This window comes from Pimephales promelas, chromosome 10, assembly GCF_988280905.1.
Source record: "Pimephales promelas chromosome 10, fPimPro1.hap1.1, whole genome shotgun sequence".
Taxonomy (NCBI): Eukaryota; Metazoa; Chordata; class Actinopteri; order Cypriniformes; family Leuciscidae; genus Pimephales; species Pimephales promelas.
In genome coordinates this window covers 33,827,528-33,845,355 of record NC_142778.1, presented here as the reverse complement: position 1 = coordinate 33,845,355, position 17,828 = coordinate 33,827,528, and the positions used below count along the sequence as shown (strand labels likewise).

The window sequence follows — 17,828 nt, the reverse complement described above, 5'->3', positions numbered from 1 at the left end:
TTTGTACATGTTTTGTTGCATTCATGGTTTTTAAATGTACTGAATGTATGTCAAACAAGATGTCCTAAACTTCTTGAAACCACTCAGGATTTGATGAGCAATAATCATCTACAGAATGAAAAAATTACATTTTGTTATTGAAGTCGAATGCTATTAAGAAAATAAGACATTCAAAAATGGTGGTGTACGATAAGTTTCCTGGAAAAAAAAAAAGCATCTTTCTTGTATGTAAATGCATCTCCAGTGCACCATGTGCTTCAAAAGTTAATTGTTCAGATTTGTCTTTTGAAGGATGTTACCAAATGGTAGTTCTTGAAAGTCTCTCAGGTTGGACAGCTGTCCAATAAGTGCATTAGTATGAAATGTAACTTATTGGAATGCCTAATATACTGAATTAGCCAAATGTGTAACTTGACTATATGATTTAAAACAACAACAACACACCCAAATATAGAACAGGTAATGCAACAGCTTTATTGAATCTCTTGAAGCAATATCACTTTACAAACTGAGAGTCTGGGAGCATCTTTTTTTTTTAAAAAAGTACCAAAAGAACAATTTTTAGAACCAAAATGAATTAGAGTGAACAAAACTGTGGGACAGAAAGAGAACTCCCAATCTTGGACCAGGGATTTGAGATGTCATAAAAAAAAAAGAAAATAAATTACGTCTTTCAAGTTCACAGTTATCTGTTAGAAACATGGGGTAGCTTCAAAATCTTGACAGCAGCTTTTCAGCTTCCGTTCTGAATTATTGAATCGTTTTCTCCATTTTAACATGTCGGAGTTGGCATCGTATGACCAATTCCAATGAGGAGACAGAGAGGGGGAACAAGGGGCAGCACATATGCACTTCAGTATTTGAATGTTCACTGTGGTCCGAATATAAGGTCAGTTTACAAGACTTAAGAGCGCATGGCTTGAGTGTTTCCTCGGGCGACCCCTCGAGTCCCTTGGCCAGCTCCACGTTTGTAGTTCTGTTGGTAACCATCCTGTGGAGAGACAAACATAAAGATTAACAAGAAATCTCATACATCTCAACAGTGTGGACCCTTTTCACATTTCTAGGGTTCTCAAAAGTGAAAGTCATCATAATTGGGTACACTTAAAATGGTGAAGGGAAACTACAACAAATATAATTTTTCCGTTTGCCCCAATAGCAAAAAATAAATATTGCCACAATAGTGTTTCTACGACCATCAAAAAGATGGGGGAAAAAATACTGATTTAAAAAAAAAAAAAGTGATTTCATTGGTCAGCATTAACCATTAAGTATATTTATAATGTTAATAACTGTCGAAATGTGACAGCTTGCGAAAAGGGTTCATTCAGAGCATGACTGTTCAGAAACATTAAATATACATCATCTTACCCGCGGATAGCTGCCGTTGGAATAGTCGCGCGGCGAACTGAACTGGGTTTGTCCATATCCAGCGTTTGCAGCATTTGAGAAGGGTGGGCGATAACCATCATATCCCCCTGAAAATAATAGGAAACCTCCAATTACTCATCCATGATGAGTTGAGTGACCTTCCAATGAAACTGCAGTCACAACGACATTCTGTACCTCTGAACCCATTGGATGGTCCTCTGTAGCCGTTGATCATGCCCCTCGCGTTACGAGGACCGCCACGAGATATCCCCCTGCTGTTGTAGAAGGACTGAGCCTGGCGGCTGAAGCCGTTGCCCTGGACACCGGGCTGCTGGGACATGGGCTGGTGGCCAGAGGGGTTTGGAAGTGACTGGTCTTGAGAATGGAAGGCACCGACCACTGTTAACACACGGATAAAACATGAATCATACTGTACACATGCATGGTTCCTGTAACAGGTTTCTTCAAGTTAAATTCAAGTCTTTTTAAGACCATTTATATAAAAAAAAATTAATACCTATTTCAAGTTCCCTACAAGCAAAGAGAAACTAAATCCTGGAATTTGTCTTCATTTATTTTTCAAATGTGGAACGGGTAAAAGATGATAAGCCAAGCAGGTATGAAAAATAAAAAAACATTTCAACTATGCCACAAGAAAGTTTGCCAGTTAACTAGCAGAGAATTCATTTAGTTCGCTATTAAATAAGAGATCTAGCGCTAAAATCTGTTTTTTTTAAATCAAGCAGAGCGCTCTTTTTCGCTGTCGCTGTGTGCGTGAGGATAAAAAACACTGACGTCCATAGGGAGGCACTGAAAAAGCTTGATGCGTTGCACACACCAAATCTGGAACGCGATCATTCATGAAAAAACATCGATACTAATAAATGTAGGTATCGTGATGTTTTTAATTTCCAAGCATCGAGATGCTTTTGAAGTATCGGTGCACCGTGCAACACTAGTGGGGTGCGTATTATTAAAAACAATTAACTTCTTTTCAATTATTTACAGGGATAAGAACGGAATCAAACATGTTATATATTGTATTTTTTTGTTCATTACCTCTACTATTACATTTAGTGTTCCCACAATGACATTCTGCAGGCCTCAGGAAATAGTAAAAGCTCATATAACTGGCTCCAGGGCCGCTTGCTTTCATGGGCCACATGTTGAGTAGTGCCGATATACAGCATTATATTGTGGGAATTAAAACATGATCTGAGGGATTCTGAAGATTTGCCTCACCAGACTGGAGCGGCTCTGGTGGCATGTCTGTCTGCTCCACAGGGTGCTGCGTCTGGCCATTAAAACCCTGGTTGTAGCTATTCTGGTATTGGCTGGCCAGCTTCATGGAGTCCGTATCATTAACTGGTGGGACAGGCGCATTAAGGTTGAACACCTGTCAGGAAGAACCAATTGAGGATAAGCGATCACGTGATATTAGATTATTACCCGGTTTCACAGACAAGTGTGAATAAGCCTAAATGCAGTTTTAACTGAATGCAACATCTTAAAATATGTCACTTCCATTGTTTTGTCTCAAGCTGCACACAGTTAAGTTGTTGTTTTTTTTCTAAGGTATGTTTATAAAAGCTACTTAAATGTTGTATTTAAACTAAGGCCAAATATAAGCCCCGTCTATGAAACCAGGTCAAAGAGCATCCAACCCACAAGTTAAAGTTTAAGTCTTACTGACGTGACCAGTTTACATCTAGTCATTTTCATTCAGGCATGTTACCGTTTGCATGGACTGGAACGGGGCTGCGTTGACATTGATGCCGCTGCTGTGTAAGGGTTTGGATCCAGGCTGGATCACCTGGGTCTGGGAGACAGGAGGGAGCTGCTCTGTCAATGGCATGGAGGCCTAAAGAGGAAAAGTCATGTTTTGATGCCAAAAATAACTTAATGCACACTTGTGAACCGTAGGTACATTAGAAAGCTCATATTGTAGCCCCATAGTGCCAGTTCAATTCAAGAAGCGATTGGAGGTTTAATCAACTTGCCTGACTGGGATCCATGGAGTCGGTCTGTGGTCGTGGATCTGCTGTGTGAGAGGACTGATACATTGGGGGAGGTGTGGAAAAGGTTTCTGGTGGAGAAACCATGGAGATCTGCAGAGAAAGTAAACTGTCAAACGTGTCTTTACACAAATATAAAGCCATTGATCTTATCTTGGATTTCCAGAGAGTTCAGCAAACTCCTTTTCATCCAGAAAAACTTGGCTACACTCACTTGTGTGGGTTCAGGCTGAATGCCAACAGCTGGAGGCTGTGCGAGACGAGACTCTGGGTGAGCTGGAAGAAACCAAAAGCCCAGTGTGTTAGAGTGATTAGAAACGCTTAACCCACAAAGGTCCTGATACACTCCTTTTGGGGGAGGGGGATTTAGGAGTAGTCCTAGAAATACATTTTCAGATTTTGTTCAAAATGACAACAACAATTCAAGTTTGATTTTGCTTTAAGTACCACATATACCCATATATATGACGACCCTCCCATTTTCAAGGTGAAAAAAATTTGATTGTGGAAAAAAATCTGTTTTTCAAAAGAAAAAAAAATTCCTCGCCTCGCATCAGCTGTGCCTCGTGTAGAGGTCCGCTCAAAAACCTCCTCTTATATTCTGGTATATCTGGACATTAATGCAAACTGTACAACCATGTGGTGCATGTATTAACATACCTGGTTGACACACCATCGGAGGCATCTCCATACTTGAGCCTGGCTTCATAGGTTGTGCCAATACAATAGCCGGATCAAGAGACTGTCCGTCAAAATCAAGCATGGAGTCCTGAGAAACAAAGGGCCGTTTAGTATGCATACAAACATATGGCAAAAGAACGAACCTGCAAAAGAACTCACCTGCATGAAGTTGTATGGACCCTGCATCTGTGCCATGAGATCCTGAACCACCTGCTGTCTAATCACGGGGTCTGAAGGGGGTGTTGGGGTTACTGTGGGCAGTGGGTGGAGTTCTGGGACGACAGGGGTAGGGGTGGTTTGAACCGGCTGCGCCATGGAGTTATTCACCTGTGACAGACCCAAGAAATGAGCCCAATTACACACTAATCCAGTGTAGGGTCGCACGCTGTATCGTTATAGCATCTGTGCGCATCCACGATTGTCTCAAACAAGAAAACAGATGCATATCATGACTATATTGGGTCAGTGCATTGATCATAAAGTGACAGCAGCCTAATATACCACAGATGTTTGTGTCAAATACACGTTTCTTAAACTTCTCCCAATTTTTTTTAAGAATTATTGGAAATGGAAAATCTTTGTGTAGGGGAGGCTTTAAACGTTGTGAACAGCTTTGGACTCAAGAAGGTTGAGAACCAATTATACACAAATCCTTACCTAATATAAGAAAAGAGTGAGTGACAAGTCCATACAATGTAATTTCTAGAGAAGCTTACCTCGGTTTCCACACTCCATTCCTCCCTTTGCTCATCGCCAGTACTGTATGTGCTCTCCGAAACAAACTGCCTATTTACAAACTGGAAAGAGAAAACAAAAGGGTCAAGAAAATGATTGGTAATCAGGAGGAAATTGAACAAACGTTTTAACTGTAGTACCCCTCACAGAAAGATCGTTCACTCATACACATTCATTACATCCCTGAGGCAAACTTGTGTAAAAAGCTGTGATTTAGCTTTTCACAACCACTTATTCTAAACTATTCTCCTATTTAAAGTTAACCAAATTAAAATGTTTCCTTGCCAACTATCTGAAACAGAATGCATTAAATATCATACAATTTTATTTTAGTTAAATGTTATTTCATTTCAAGTAATGAAAATGTTAATGTTTTCGTTTACTATAATCACACAGGTGTAAAATATGACTTAATCATAGCAGCTTTGTGGCAATGCACTACCTTCCCAAGTGTCACACTTGAGGACACCAAGACGAATGTTCGGAGTAAAAATAGTGCAATAAACATTTTACAGTTACAGTGTCACTCGTTTTAAGTAGAGGCCATCTAAACTCTTTCACTCAACTGCAAAGAAAACGGACAACCAATAAGATTTGAGGTTTTGGACACATGATGTCGTTACATAAAATTATGGCTTGGTAGCACTCAAAGGTCATGAGACTCATGCTAAGTGACAGTGAATATCGGAGGAAGAACCCAAAACAGACTCTCTCTGTACTTTTGAATTTGGTGTCACCTGAAGCAATATAATAAAATCTGAACAGACATTTTTGGCTCTTGGATTTTTCTTCTATGTAAACAAGCAGAGATCAAAAAAGGAAAGTTGGGCAGTGCGGTTTTGTGTATGGGGTAATATTGGTATTTCTCTCAGCACCACCTACTCTCAAAAAAAAAATCAGCATTTTCATTCAGCCTGTCTTTCATATCGGTCTGAAAAATGCATTTCTGAACATTTGTGTTGACGTTAAAAGGCCTTCGGGTTCAATAAATGTGCTTTTTGGACTGGGGAGGAACATTTTTCATAATACAATGAGCATCTATGTCAGAAGATGTGACAAATGTGACCCCTCAAAGTTTGCATTTCACAAGGCCTGCATTTAAGCAACTTCTCACCTCGGTCGCCTCGATTGGAATGGGTTCTGCGTACTCTTCCGTCATTTCACCCTCTGTTAGGAGACATAAAGGTCAATCACTCTGGATTGCAGAAGTTTCAGAATGAGTCACTCGACTGAGCAACATGAAATGAGATTTACCCGCTACAGGAGGGTGCTCCTCGGCTTCAGACGCTTCCACCGGAGCAGTTTGCTCCTCTTCCTCCGCGCAAACTCCGTTCTGATGAGACTGCACTCGGTCAAAGTAGCCGCTTTGCAAAACCCGTTCCAACGTTTCGTTCAGTGCTTTATCTGAGAGAAGGGGGGGGGAAAGCATTTACTCCACCGTTCAAAGTTTAGGGTCAGTAGGATTTAAATGTTTTCAAAGTCCCATGCTCACCAAGACTCCACGCACTTGATTAAAAAATACAGTAATAGTGTAATATTACAATTTAAAGTAACTTTTCTTATTTTAAAAAGTAATTAATTCTGATAATGGTAAAGCTAAAATTTGCAGCATCGTTACTCCAGTCTTCAGTCACATGATCCTTCAGAAACCATTCTAATATTCTGATTTGCTGCTCAAGAATCTTTTCTTATCATGCAGCTTAATTTCTGTGGAAACAGTAATACATTTATACTTTTTTAGGATTTTTTTAGCATTTTGATCAATTTAATGCATCCTTGCTGAATAAAGATTTTTTAAGGGACTACCATTTGAAAGCAGAGTTACTAAATGGCCTAAATGTAGAGGACTATCATACTGCATTGTAGCAGCCCAGCTGGTGCACGGCAAATGGATGTATTTATATGCCATGAGGCACATGATCTGCCACTGAATACCAAGGAAGGAAAGTGCTAGAAGCTTTCTAAGGCACGGCTTCTGTAAGTGATAGAACATTTATGATGCATTTTCACTGGCTAAAATTAAGCATCCCAGTGAACATGGAAATATTGTGACGTGCTTTTTAACTAGCCATTAACATGTCACGAGCATTAAGCTAGTCACCATATTGTGCAATGCGAAAATAAGCCATTTTCTTCAGATTCATTAGCCACTACAGTTAAATAACTGTACAGTGAAATAAATGGTAAAACTATTGTTGCCCCAAACCAGTGTAAAAAGTTGTACAAACATTTAAATATGCTTAATACCAGTTTGCATGTCACATCACGCAGTATAACAGACAGTTTTCGTTCAGGTAAAACAAAACTGGTCTCAGACTGTAGTTTAAAAACTCCTTTTGACATACATGTTGTGCCAGCTACAGGCTTGTCCTTCCCCTCCAAAAGTTCCCATAAGTGCTGTGATGCTTCTTGATACTGGTCAGTCAACCTGTGTAAAAAAAGCAGTCCGTTACATATATACTTTATCTGAGATGATCATAAAAAGAAAAGCCAATGAAAAAAAAAAAAAAAGACAATACTTTATGAGAATAATGACAATGTTCACTTTTGGGTGAACAAACCAATCAAGCAATTATTCACCCAAAAATTATAATTTAATCCTCATGTTTTTTGTTTTCCAAAATCCAAAAGACACATTTTTAATGAAACCCAACAGAAATCTGTGGGGACTTTCAAAGTTCATGTCAAGTAATACATATGAATCAAGCTTGCTTGACACACAGAAACGAGCCTCATCAGTTCTTGCATGATGTGCGAGAATAAACCGCATTGATTCTTACACTCCTGAGAGCGTTGATCTATATGTTAATAAACACCTAATTTAAATCAGTCCAAATAAAGCAATCACATCTCTTCATAAGACCAGGATTAAACGGCTCAATTAGAGTGGATTTCTTTTATAAATGGCTTTATGAACCATTTCAAACTTGTTATGGTGAAATCTGGACTTTCAACATCATGTTTCATAGACAAACGCAAGACTTTTGAGTCCCTGTCCCTTTAAACCAGTGTTTCTCAAAATCAAGTCCTCAGGACCAAACCCAAGAACGTTTTAAGATTTCTTCCTATTAAACACTACAGAAGCTGAGGAGTACAATAAGGCGTTTTAATTATTGAGACATCTAAAATAATCTGGAAGGTCGGCCCGGGTTGTCTAGAGTTGAAAGAAACTACTTTAAAATTTTGCTGGACATCGATTACAATTCCCATTACAAAGACGCTGGCAAACTTTAAAACATGCAGTGCCCCATGCAATGTCTAAAATGTGTTTCACGATGCATCTAAAACTCATGTTGCAGTTGGTAGAACACCAAGATTTAGTTTGCATTTATGGATTCAGGATTGAATTGTGTATTTCACCTGATGTTTTGGTCACGCTCAGGCCCCACAAGCTTGTAAAACTCATCCAGGGAGGCAAGGTCACTCTCAGTAAGCAGTGAAGGTCCTCCGGCTCCTTGCAGAAGCTCTTGTCGCACGCTTTCATCCCCGAGTCGATCAAGGAGGAACTGCAGCTCCAGAACCCGTTTCAGCCTTTTCTGTTCCACATCTTCACGCTGGAGCTGCTCACGACGTGCTGCTTTCTTAACACTCTTCTGGATCTATCCAAAGCGATGGATTGTGAGACACATTCTCACCGATTCATATAAACCAGGGGTGTTCAATCCTGCTCCTGGAGGGCCATCATCCTGCAGAGTTTAGCTCCAAGCCTAAATTAAACACACCTGATCCAGCTATTCAAGGTCTTACTAGAAACTTCCAGGCAGGTGTGCTGAGGCAAGTCGGAGCTAACTTCTCAGGACAGTAGGCGTTTCTCAATGTCAAGGAAGGATCCTCGGAAGCCGGAATTTCGAGGATGCTACGTCATCGACGTCCGTCGAAGGACTGTTCCAATGTCAAGGATCCTCAGAATTTCAACCAAGGACTGAGTCCTTCGTTCGGAAAATATCCCATACACAGGAAAGGATGCATATGTGTAGCCTTCGCGCTCTTAAATCACCCACAATCCTATGCGCAGCTTTGCTATCTTGTTCAAAAAATAAAAAAAATGTCGACCGTTAGCGGAGTCGGAGTGATAACGGCAATATGCTTTCAAATGTAAGCAAGTATAATTTCAGTTTAGCCATTTATTTAATGTTTGTTAAACTATTTCACATATCGGCTCAAATTTGCTTAGGGGATTTAAAGCTGTTCCCTTTTACTGGTGATTCACTTTTTAATTTTTACTTCATAGCCTTTTTTGTTGGTCACATATTTTACAATTGCATGTGTTTTAACAGCTAACGTTAGATCATGTTGCTATGGAGGTAGTTCTGTTAACTCCGGTAATATAATCGTTTTTGAATGAATAAACTCCTTTTTAAATCAATATTTTGTGTCAAATTATTGATTTATTTGGTAGGTAGCCATGTTATAAGTGGGAAAATGTATAGCGAGGCGGTTGTTACAGCGAATACAACCGGCTGATCAAGACCCCTCTGCTTTAGAGTTTGCGGGGTTGTATTCACTATAACAACCGCCTGGTTATACATTATCCCTTTATTTATTTATTTCTATGAGGACTGACAAGACAAAATAAGGACTGTCAAGTGTATTTAAACAGTGCAGTACACCAGCACAATGATTTTTGCAGCGCCGAAGCGGACCTTTCACTGATGTAATGACGCAATGACGTGCACTTGCTAGCCTGTTCCATTTACATGTTCTCCGAACGCTAAAGAGGACCCTTGCCTAGCCTCTGAAGGAAATGACTTGGAAGGACCCGTCCTGCCAAGGAAGTATCCTTGACATTGAGAAACACCTAGTGACCCTCCAGGACTAAGTATGGATACCCCTGATATAAACATTTCAGTTAATGACACACTGATCCCAATAGCATTATTGGGCCTGATTTGTACTACTCATACTCCGATTTAAAGATACTCCACTTTTTTTGGAAACAGGTTCATTTTACAACTCCCCAAGAGTTAAGTAAGTTAAGTAAGTTGAGTTTTACCGTTTTCGAATCCATTCAGCTGATTTTCTGATATTTAGAAGAATATCAGTAACCAGACAGTTTCTGGTCTCATTGACTTCCATAGTATATTTTTTTTCCTACTATGGAAGTCAATGAGACCAGAAACTGTCTGGTTACTGATATTCTTCTAAATATCAGAAAATCGGCTGATTTGTAAAATGAGCCTATTTCCAAAAAAAGTGGAGTATCCATTTAACAACAACCAATACAACGTGGTGTGTACAGTACAGCGCTTGTGTCCAGACAAAGAAACAGACATGGCAGCAGCAAAGACAGTAAAACGAAGAGCATTTTAACCAATGCTAACTGATGGCAAAGAGAGAGATCTGTTGCATGCTATTAATTGCTGATCATTCACTAGTCTGCACATATGCGCCATTTCAATTAAAACTAAATCGTATATGTTTACATTTATTCATTTAGCTGACGCTTTTATCCAAAGTGACTTACAATTGCTATTGATGTCAGAGGTCGCACACCTCTGGAGCAACTAGGGGTTAAGTGTCTTGCTCAGGGACACATTGGTGTCTCACAGTGGATTCGAACCCGGGTCTCTCACACCAAAGGCATGTGTCCATGCCTTATCCACTGCGCCATCACCACCCCGTATATCCATGTGTATGCAACAACATGGACTGTTAGATGATTTACGTATAATGAGTGACTCCTTACATTATTAAAGGAAGGCAGTACAGTAATCACGTCAATATTTCAATAAGTTTTCCGTGTGCAAACATCCGAAGCACCAGATAAAAATAAAGAAGAGCAGCTCTAAATATTCACTGGGTTATAGTATTAAATTAAAGATAAAATATGATTGAGCAATCATATTACCAGTGAAAGTAACAGCATCTCCTACGATGCATTTTAACAGGCATAATTAGGACATTTCTATTTGCTAAGCCAACCAATTTAATTCATATTATTTTGTTATCCCTGTCCAATATTTTTAAAAATGCAATGAAAATGCAGTTATTGGCACTTGGTATCAGCATGTACTAAAAAACAAAGCATCAGTAACTGACTCATGCTGTAAAAAGTGATAATTCCAGTGAATAAACGTTGGTACCATAGAATATGAAGAGAGCAAATTCAATTTTCATGTACTCACTTCTTGACCCAATGCCAAAAAGCTCTTCTGCAGCTCCCGTGCAAACTCAAGGTTATGGAATACCTCCTGGTACTTAGACAGGGCTTCCTAAAGTGATTAAGAAAAAGAGCAGATTTGAGGAAATCTGAAAAACAACTGAGGGACAACAAAACACGCTTGCTTTGTTAACTTACCAGCTGGTCCTGGTTGAGACGTTCCCCTTTGCTGTTCCTGGCCTGATAATCATCAAGTTTGCTCTGCAAGACGACAAGTAAAACGGAAATATAATAACACTTGAAAAATAAAGTTCTGTATGCATGTAAATGTATATATCTTTACTGTTTTTGATCAATTCAATGCATCCTTGCAGAATAAAAGTATTAATTTATAAAAAAATAAAAACTTAGGAACCCCAAACTTTTGAACAGTTGTGCACATACCATTTTTGCAATCTTGCAATTATCAAATTTTCTATTTAACATGGATCAAGACAGAGGACTTTACTCCACAAAGCTGCAGCATGTGGTCGAGTTACGAGGAGATTATCCCATTTCACCGGGTCCAAGGGAGAGGTCAAGTTCACTTTCCACAAACGCACAATGTCGGAATCAGAACGGATAAATCAAAACATCACAATTTAATGACAGGTGCCCATAAGTGCAGGTTAATAAATAAAATAACTATGACAGTCACAATACACTTCAAGGCATGATGACAGTCGTGATTTTTTTCCATAAAGGCCCACTGAAGTGGCTTGAAACACGCCGCATTATTCAATGCGTTGACGTCATTTTCACTGAAACCGGAGGACAGTGGAGGATTTTGTAGCCTGGTTAAAACCAATCCATTCTTAGTTGTAACCGAGTTATGGTCTGGCAACAGCTGATTCGAACGAGTGATGTTCGGCGGCGGCATCCATCTTTGTAATGTAGGCTACAAAATCTGCTTCAAAATCCCAAGCGCTGTCGTCATCGTGTAAAGCCCGCCCCAGCGTTTCTGATTGGTGCCGCGATTTTGACGGATTGGAAATGGGCTGAATGAGACTAACTTCCGGCAAATTTAGATTTGCTCTGAAAGTTGTCTGGGTTTTCCCAGGCTACAGATTTTGGCCACAGCTTCAGCATCTATTTATAATGTAGGGGGCGGGACACTTTAGATTCCATCGAGCATTTGATTGGACAGAAAATCTGACGAGAAGCTGAAGCCCAAAGTGATGTCATTAAAACCATTTCTTCATATTGGCGTACGTTTTGAATGCTAACATCTAAATGCGAATTTTGTCAGTGTTACTATAAGCTAGTGTGCTCTAAAACAATAAGGCAAACATATTCACACTAAAAGGCCAGAAACAAAAACCTTACATTTTGATTTCATGGGGTCTTTAACATCTACTTTTGTGTTCCACTGAACAGGTTTGAACAGCATTTGGGTGCTTAAATTCCTCTTTTACTCTAACTAAACGTCATAAAACATAAGTTAAAGCAATATGCTGCCCTGTCTCGACGTTTAAAGTCGCTCCTGCAAAGCTCAGAAACCCGCACTATCCAAAGGCTGCATGTCCTGAGGACACACCTGTCTGTGACCCGCTAATCTCCACAAACACAAGCCTGAGACCATCCAAAACATAAACAACTTCACATGCATCTTTGCGCCGACAGTTCCCTTTTTTTTTATTGCACGCCGAACCGACGCCATGTTAGCTTTACCTCCATGTGCGTGCGAAACGCAGTGATCAGAACAACTGATAAAACCTGCAGGAAATAACTTTGCGTCATATCACGGAACGTATAGACAATGTAAACAAGTAACCATGTACATAACATTTGTCGAGAGAACTGCAATAACGTTTGAGTGGCTAGCATGTGCCAAAACTACGAACACTAGCCGGTTAGCATCCGTGCTCGACGACAAAAAACAGTGAAAGGGGCAATATTTTTTAAACGTAACATTACCTATAACTTATATTTAAGATATAGGTTCACATGAACTGATTTAAATACATACAAGTACTAGCGTAGTGCTAATGGTTTCATAAACGTTAAATTGGCCTGGTTAACCGCTTTGGAGACGGTGTAACCTATAATAGATTATTGACATTGAAATACAACAACCGAAACCCATTTATTGTCATTTAACTTAAGTAAGTTAAGTAATAGTTCACACCATTGATGTGTCCATCACATTTGTGTCTATGCGTTTTATTAAACATCCAATAATTTATATATGTGGGTATATGCTTGGGTTGACATGATATAGACTTGAAAGGGAAACTGGTACCTTTTTCTTCTCCATATTGCGCACTTTCTTTTCGAGAACCACCAGCACCTGCTTCATGGCCTCGGACTGGGTTCCAGTCAGCTGGTTGCTGGCTGTGATTTGGTTCATTGATCCGGGAGCGGATCCCAAGTCTGGGCTGGCAGACTTCACAGTCCTGGTGCCATTTGTTGCCGAGGGCATCTAATCATAGATAAAGGACAGATTTAAAATTCTGAACAAACCAATAACAACGCGAATGAATATGCTTAAAACAGCCGATTTGAATAGCAATGAGAGGATCATAATTTATGTGTAATCGACGATGGTTTAATTTTCGATTATATCATTTATCGCTCTTTTGATCAGACTGACCAAAATAGTTATACCAAGTGTTAGACAGTAACAAAATCATATATATATATATATATATATATATATATATATATATATATATATATATATATATATATAGGTAATCATAACGTTATATTCAATTCATACTCATAATTAGATAACGAAAACAGACGAGATTTTTCAGCTGGTCATGACTGGACAGTAGGATTAATACAATCCTATCTAAATAGACCATATTTGTTTTGTTTTTTAAAATAATAAACCAAACTCGTTAAATATAAACATAGAAAGTAGACTAAATTCCAAAATATTGTCATAGCAACCCATTGTCCGCATAACACACAGAAACTGTCCAGCAGATCATCATCGGACTGTATAAAACGTCGTTCACGTCAGTGATTTAAGTCCATATATGTTCTCACCTTTATGCGCAATGTGTCCACAAGGGAATAAAACAATAGTCTGGAGTCAAATAAGCCGAAGCGTTGATTTTGTTTGCTTTTATTTTCTCTTCTAATTTACTATGGGATCCGCCCCGCCGGCCTCACCGACAACTGAGAGCGACTGAAAGGAGAGAAAAAGGTTTATAATGAAGAAGGGCCCCTTTTAGAGGCGACGGCGATTTTGCCTGTGGTTAAATTACGTTTATATGCAGCTTATCATTACGATTACTGCGAGTAATCAATAAACAACGACTTAAAAATAAATATAATTCATGACAGGTATAAGCAATATTCGTGAAATGATAGAAAACACTAAGAATGTATTCAGTTCAAAAGCAGGCACGCGATGACCTCCTAATATGCATTTGTCACTGAGCGCGTGTGAAAACGAACCCAGACGAACTGGCTGACTTAAAAAAAACATAGTTGAATTAGATAAAAACAAAGCTGAAATAGCTGTATTATATTGTGGGACTGTGTATTATTTTATTTCGCTGGTAAACAAGTATTGCTAACATCTTGCTAAATCACCACCCCTTGGCTTCCACAACTCTTTACTGGGTTTAGTCTCTTAAACAACCAAAACAAATTCTACGTTACATAATTAGAAGACCCCATTTAAAGGGATAGTTAAAATAAAAAAATAAAACTCTGTCTTCATTACTCATCCTGAATTTGTTCCAAACCTGCATGAATTTCGTTCTCTGCAGAACCCAAAAGAAAATATATTTTAAGAATGTGGGTAACCAGACACCATGACTTCCATAGAATGGATGAAAATACTATGGAAATGAATGGGGACCAATAACTGTTTGGTTACCGTCCGACATTCTTAAAAAATAGCGTCTTTTGTGTTAAGCGGAAGAAAGAAATTCATACAGGTTTGGAACAACTGGAGAGTGTGCTAAACGATGACATCATTTTCATTTGTTTGAACGAACTATTTCTTTAAAAATGAACCAAACAAATTTTGTTAAATCATTAGACCACATTCATTTATTGTAAATCAAATGATCGGTCAGCAGATGGCACCAGATATATTCAGGTAGCCTAAATGCAGTCACTCGAACTTTCTTTTCAGCCACCATCTAAACAGGAAGACCAAACCTTCACATTAATGTTTAATATTTAACCATTCACAACTTGTTTATTTGTATTGGGTTGAGCATATGTAATTGCATAATACGGCTATTGAATCATGCTAGATATATTTTTAAGCTTTTTAAGCATTTTTATTACAAGAAGGGTTGCAACTTGTACAATATGAATTTCTAGTAAAGAATGTAACACATTCTGCAAATTATTGAATCATTTTATTTAGCTTATTTTCGTTTTCTTTCTGTACAACTCAAATGTTGTAGACTAAAACAATGAGGATGCAATGGCATGAGGTTTTTTTTGGCAAATACAGGAAGCAGTTAACATGGTTGCTCTGCTCTTTGATAGCGCTGTTCTATTGAAAGGGTGTTTTCTTTCAGGAATAATACTGATTAGAGGAAGATCTCATGGGAGAATGAAGCTCCCTTTCAACGAGTGACTCATTTCCGCTCTCTGTTGTGTTTAGTAACAGCAGCAGCAGTCCTCAACTTAAACATTTAAAGTCCTTTAATACCTCTTTCAGTGACACATGAGCATCTCCTTTATCACTGATCAGCATCCTAAGTTTACAACAAAAAGAACTGATCACTTTTAGTCACAGCAAATGTCCAAATAAGAGTGTTCACACACAAGCTTCTCAAAAACAAGCCAACAAAAGCTGAGATTGGGCAGGAAGCAGTAGCCTGGCTATTGCTGTTCCAGAATATACACTATCAGAGAGTCAACAACACATCCAGGCTCTCTCTCTCAGGAAATACGCCATATGTGATTACTCTGCCTGTGATGGATCATGTTCCCAGAATTCCAAAGGTGGTCCCTATACTTAAAACAGAGCATGTCATACACATACAGTAAGAGTTTTTGTTATTGAGACAAGGCATGTAACACGGCAAGAATCAGTCAGTCCAATGGCATTTCCTATTAGGGCTGGGCTTAAATAAATCAGTCAACTCTTGCTGGCACATAGTACTAGGACTCTAATATTCTCAATTCTAGTTATTCATTATGAATCCGTTGCTGGTTCCTAAATCCTAGCCTTGCAAATGATCATCAATAGTTTTTTATCATTACTAACACTATAGCTACATTATTTCAACACTGTCATAGTAGGTTTGGAATTCGTGTCAACATTGACTTAAGTGAATTCTGGTAACCCTCAGTGTGATTTTTTGTAATAAAAGCAGATATTTCCTTGAAAAAGGAATAATTCATGATGAAATATCTTTTTCAAAACATGTCTTTTGCAACAACGAACTTTTGACTTTAATTCTGGGTTGAAAGTTACAGGGATAAATCAATTCGCATTTGATTTTATGCTATAAAAAGTGGTTGATATTAATAAAAAAAAAATTAAAAATGATTGTTCTCTTCAGTATGCCAAAAGGCAGTCTTTTATATAAAACCTGAAATAAATCCAGGCTCAAAATACCACCATAGACAATGGGAGGCCACTAGGGGGTTTATGTCCCCTAATATTCACATTTCTAATCATGATGATCATAATAGTCCCAAATCTAAATATGTGGTTACAGCCTTGCAAAGTGTAAACAGTCATTTATCTATAAGCTATCATTTCAATACTGCACCAGTGTTGGAAATGCATGTACTCAAACTTTGAATTGAGTGGAGTTTCCCTTAGTGTCCCTTGTAATAAACGTATATTTAATTAATAAAACCCATAAAATATAAACGCATTAATTATGAGTTGAATGTAACAAGGTCAGGACAAAATAGAAAATATCCATTCATCCCACCACATTATTTACAGTAAATATTTTCAACTATTTTTTCCCCCATTTCACATTTGAAATTTAAATGTCAGTAAAAGCTAAATTTAGGTCGTTTGATTCTGTGTCATACAATTTGGGACATGCAAATGTAGCCTAATTGATTTTTTATTTATTTATTTATTTATTTTTTATTGCATGCATAAAACATTTGAACTGATTTTAAATGTATTTCAGTCATGGTCTCACTTTATTTAAACTGCTATTTACTGTGTCTCTCAGATTATCACGGTTCTCTTTGCACGAAAGTAAAATTGCATGCATGACATGCATTATTTTTAGAAAACAGCTAATAACATATCTTCCATGCCATTAGCCATGTTGATAAGTTCACTTCATCCTTAACCATTTTTAAAGGAAACTTACTCTGAGTTAAGAAAGCTTTTCCTGCCAAGTAGATGAGTTGACAGTCAGTGGTTTCCGAGGCATGGTCTCAAAACCCCTTCCCCTATCAGGGGGGCCATCTGGAGTTATCCAACCAATCAGAGTCCGGCATGGTGATCAAGTGAAAGCAGTCATGGCTCATACCACCCCTGTCATGCTTCATCTGTGCTCATTTCCTGTACATCCTCTGGGTTTGCTGTGTCCAATCCACAGGAAACTGTGGACGCCTTACACACAATGTTTAACAGTTATACATAAAAAAAAAAACTGTCGTTTTTAGTAAATGTTTAAAATGTGGAAACATCTGTATTCTTGTGTAATCTGTATCCCTAAAAATTGTATAGTAACTATAATTATACTATAAAAGTAAGAAAAAAATATATAGGCTATGTGTGTGTGTGTGTGTGTGTGTGTGTACACAATCTTAAAATAAGGTTATTTATTTGCATTTGGATCCATGCATCGCAGAACATTGAACTTAAAGGAGTAGTTCACTTTTAAAAAACCTTTTGCTGATAATTGACTCACCCCCATGTCATCCAAGATGTCCATGTCTTTCTTTCTTCAGTCGAAAAGAAATTAAGGTTTTTGATGAAAACA

At 38.3% G+C, this 17,828-nt stretch overlaps 1 protein-coding gene across 1 annotated transcript; it reads right to left on the bottom strand.

Moving 5' to 3' along the window:
* Positions 1–449: 449 nt before the first annotated feature.
* On the bottom strand, positions 450–14,097 carry caprin1b (cell cycle associated protein 1b). Its single transcript, XM_039683971.2, has 18 exons — positions 13,939–14,097; positions 13,184–13,363; positions 11,101–11,163; positions 10,928–11,014; positions 8,163–8,401; positions 7,148–7,230; positions 6,057–6,206; positions 5,917–5,969; positions 4,784–4,864; positions 4,227–4,394; positions 4,047–4,155; positions 3,601–3,662; positions 3,372–3,479; positions 3,107–3,232; positions 2,614–2,767; positions 1,567–1,770; positions 1,372–1,478; positions 450–991 (listed from the first exon to the last, which is right to left on the bottom strand). Exons 2-18 carry the CDS (start codon positions 13,361–13,363, stop codon positions 905–907), a joined length of 2,061 nt encoding a protein of 686 aa, XP_039539905.2. The 5' UTR covers positions 13,939–14,097; the 3' UTR covers positions 450–904.
* Positions 14,098–17,828: the final 3,731 nt, after the last annotated feature.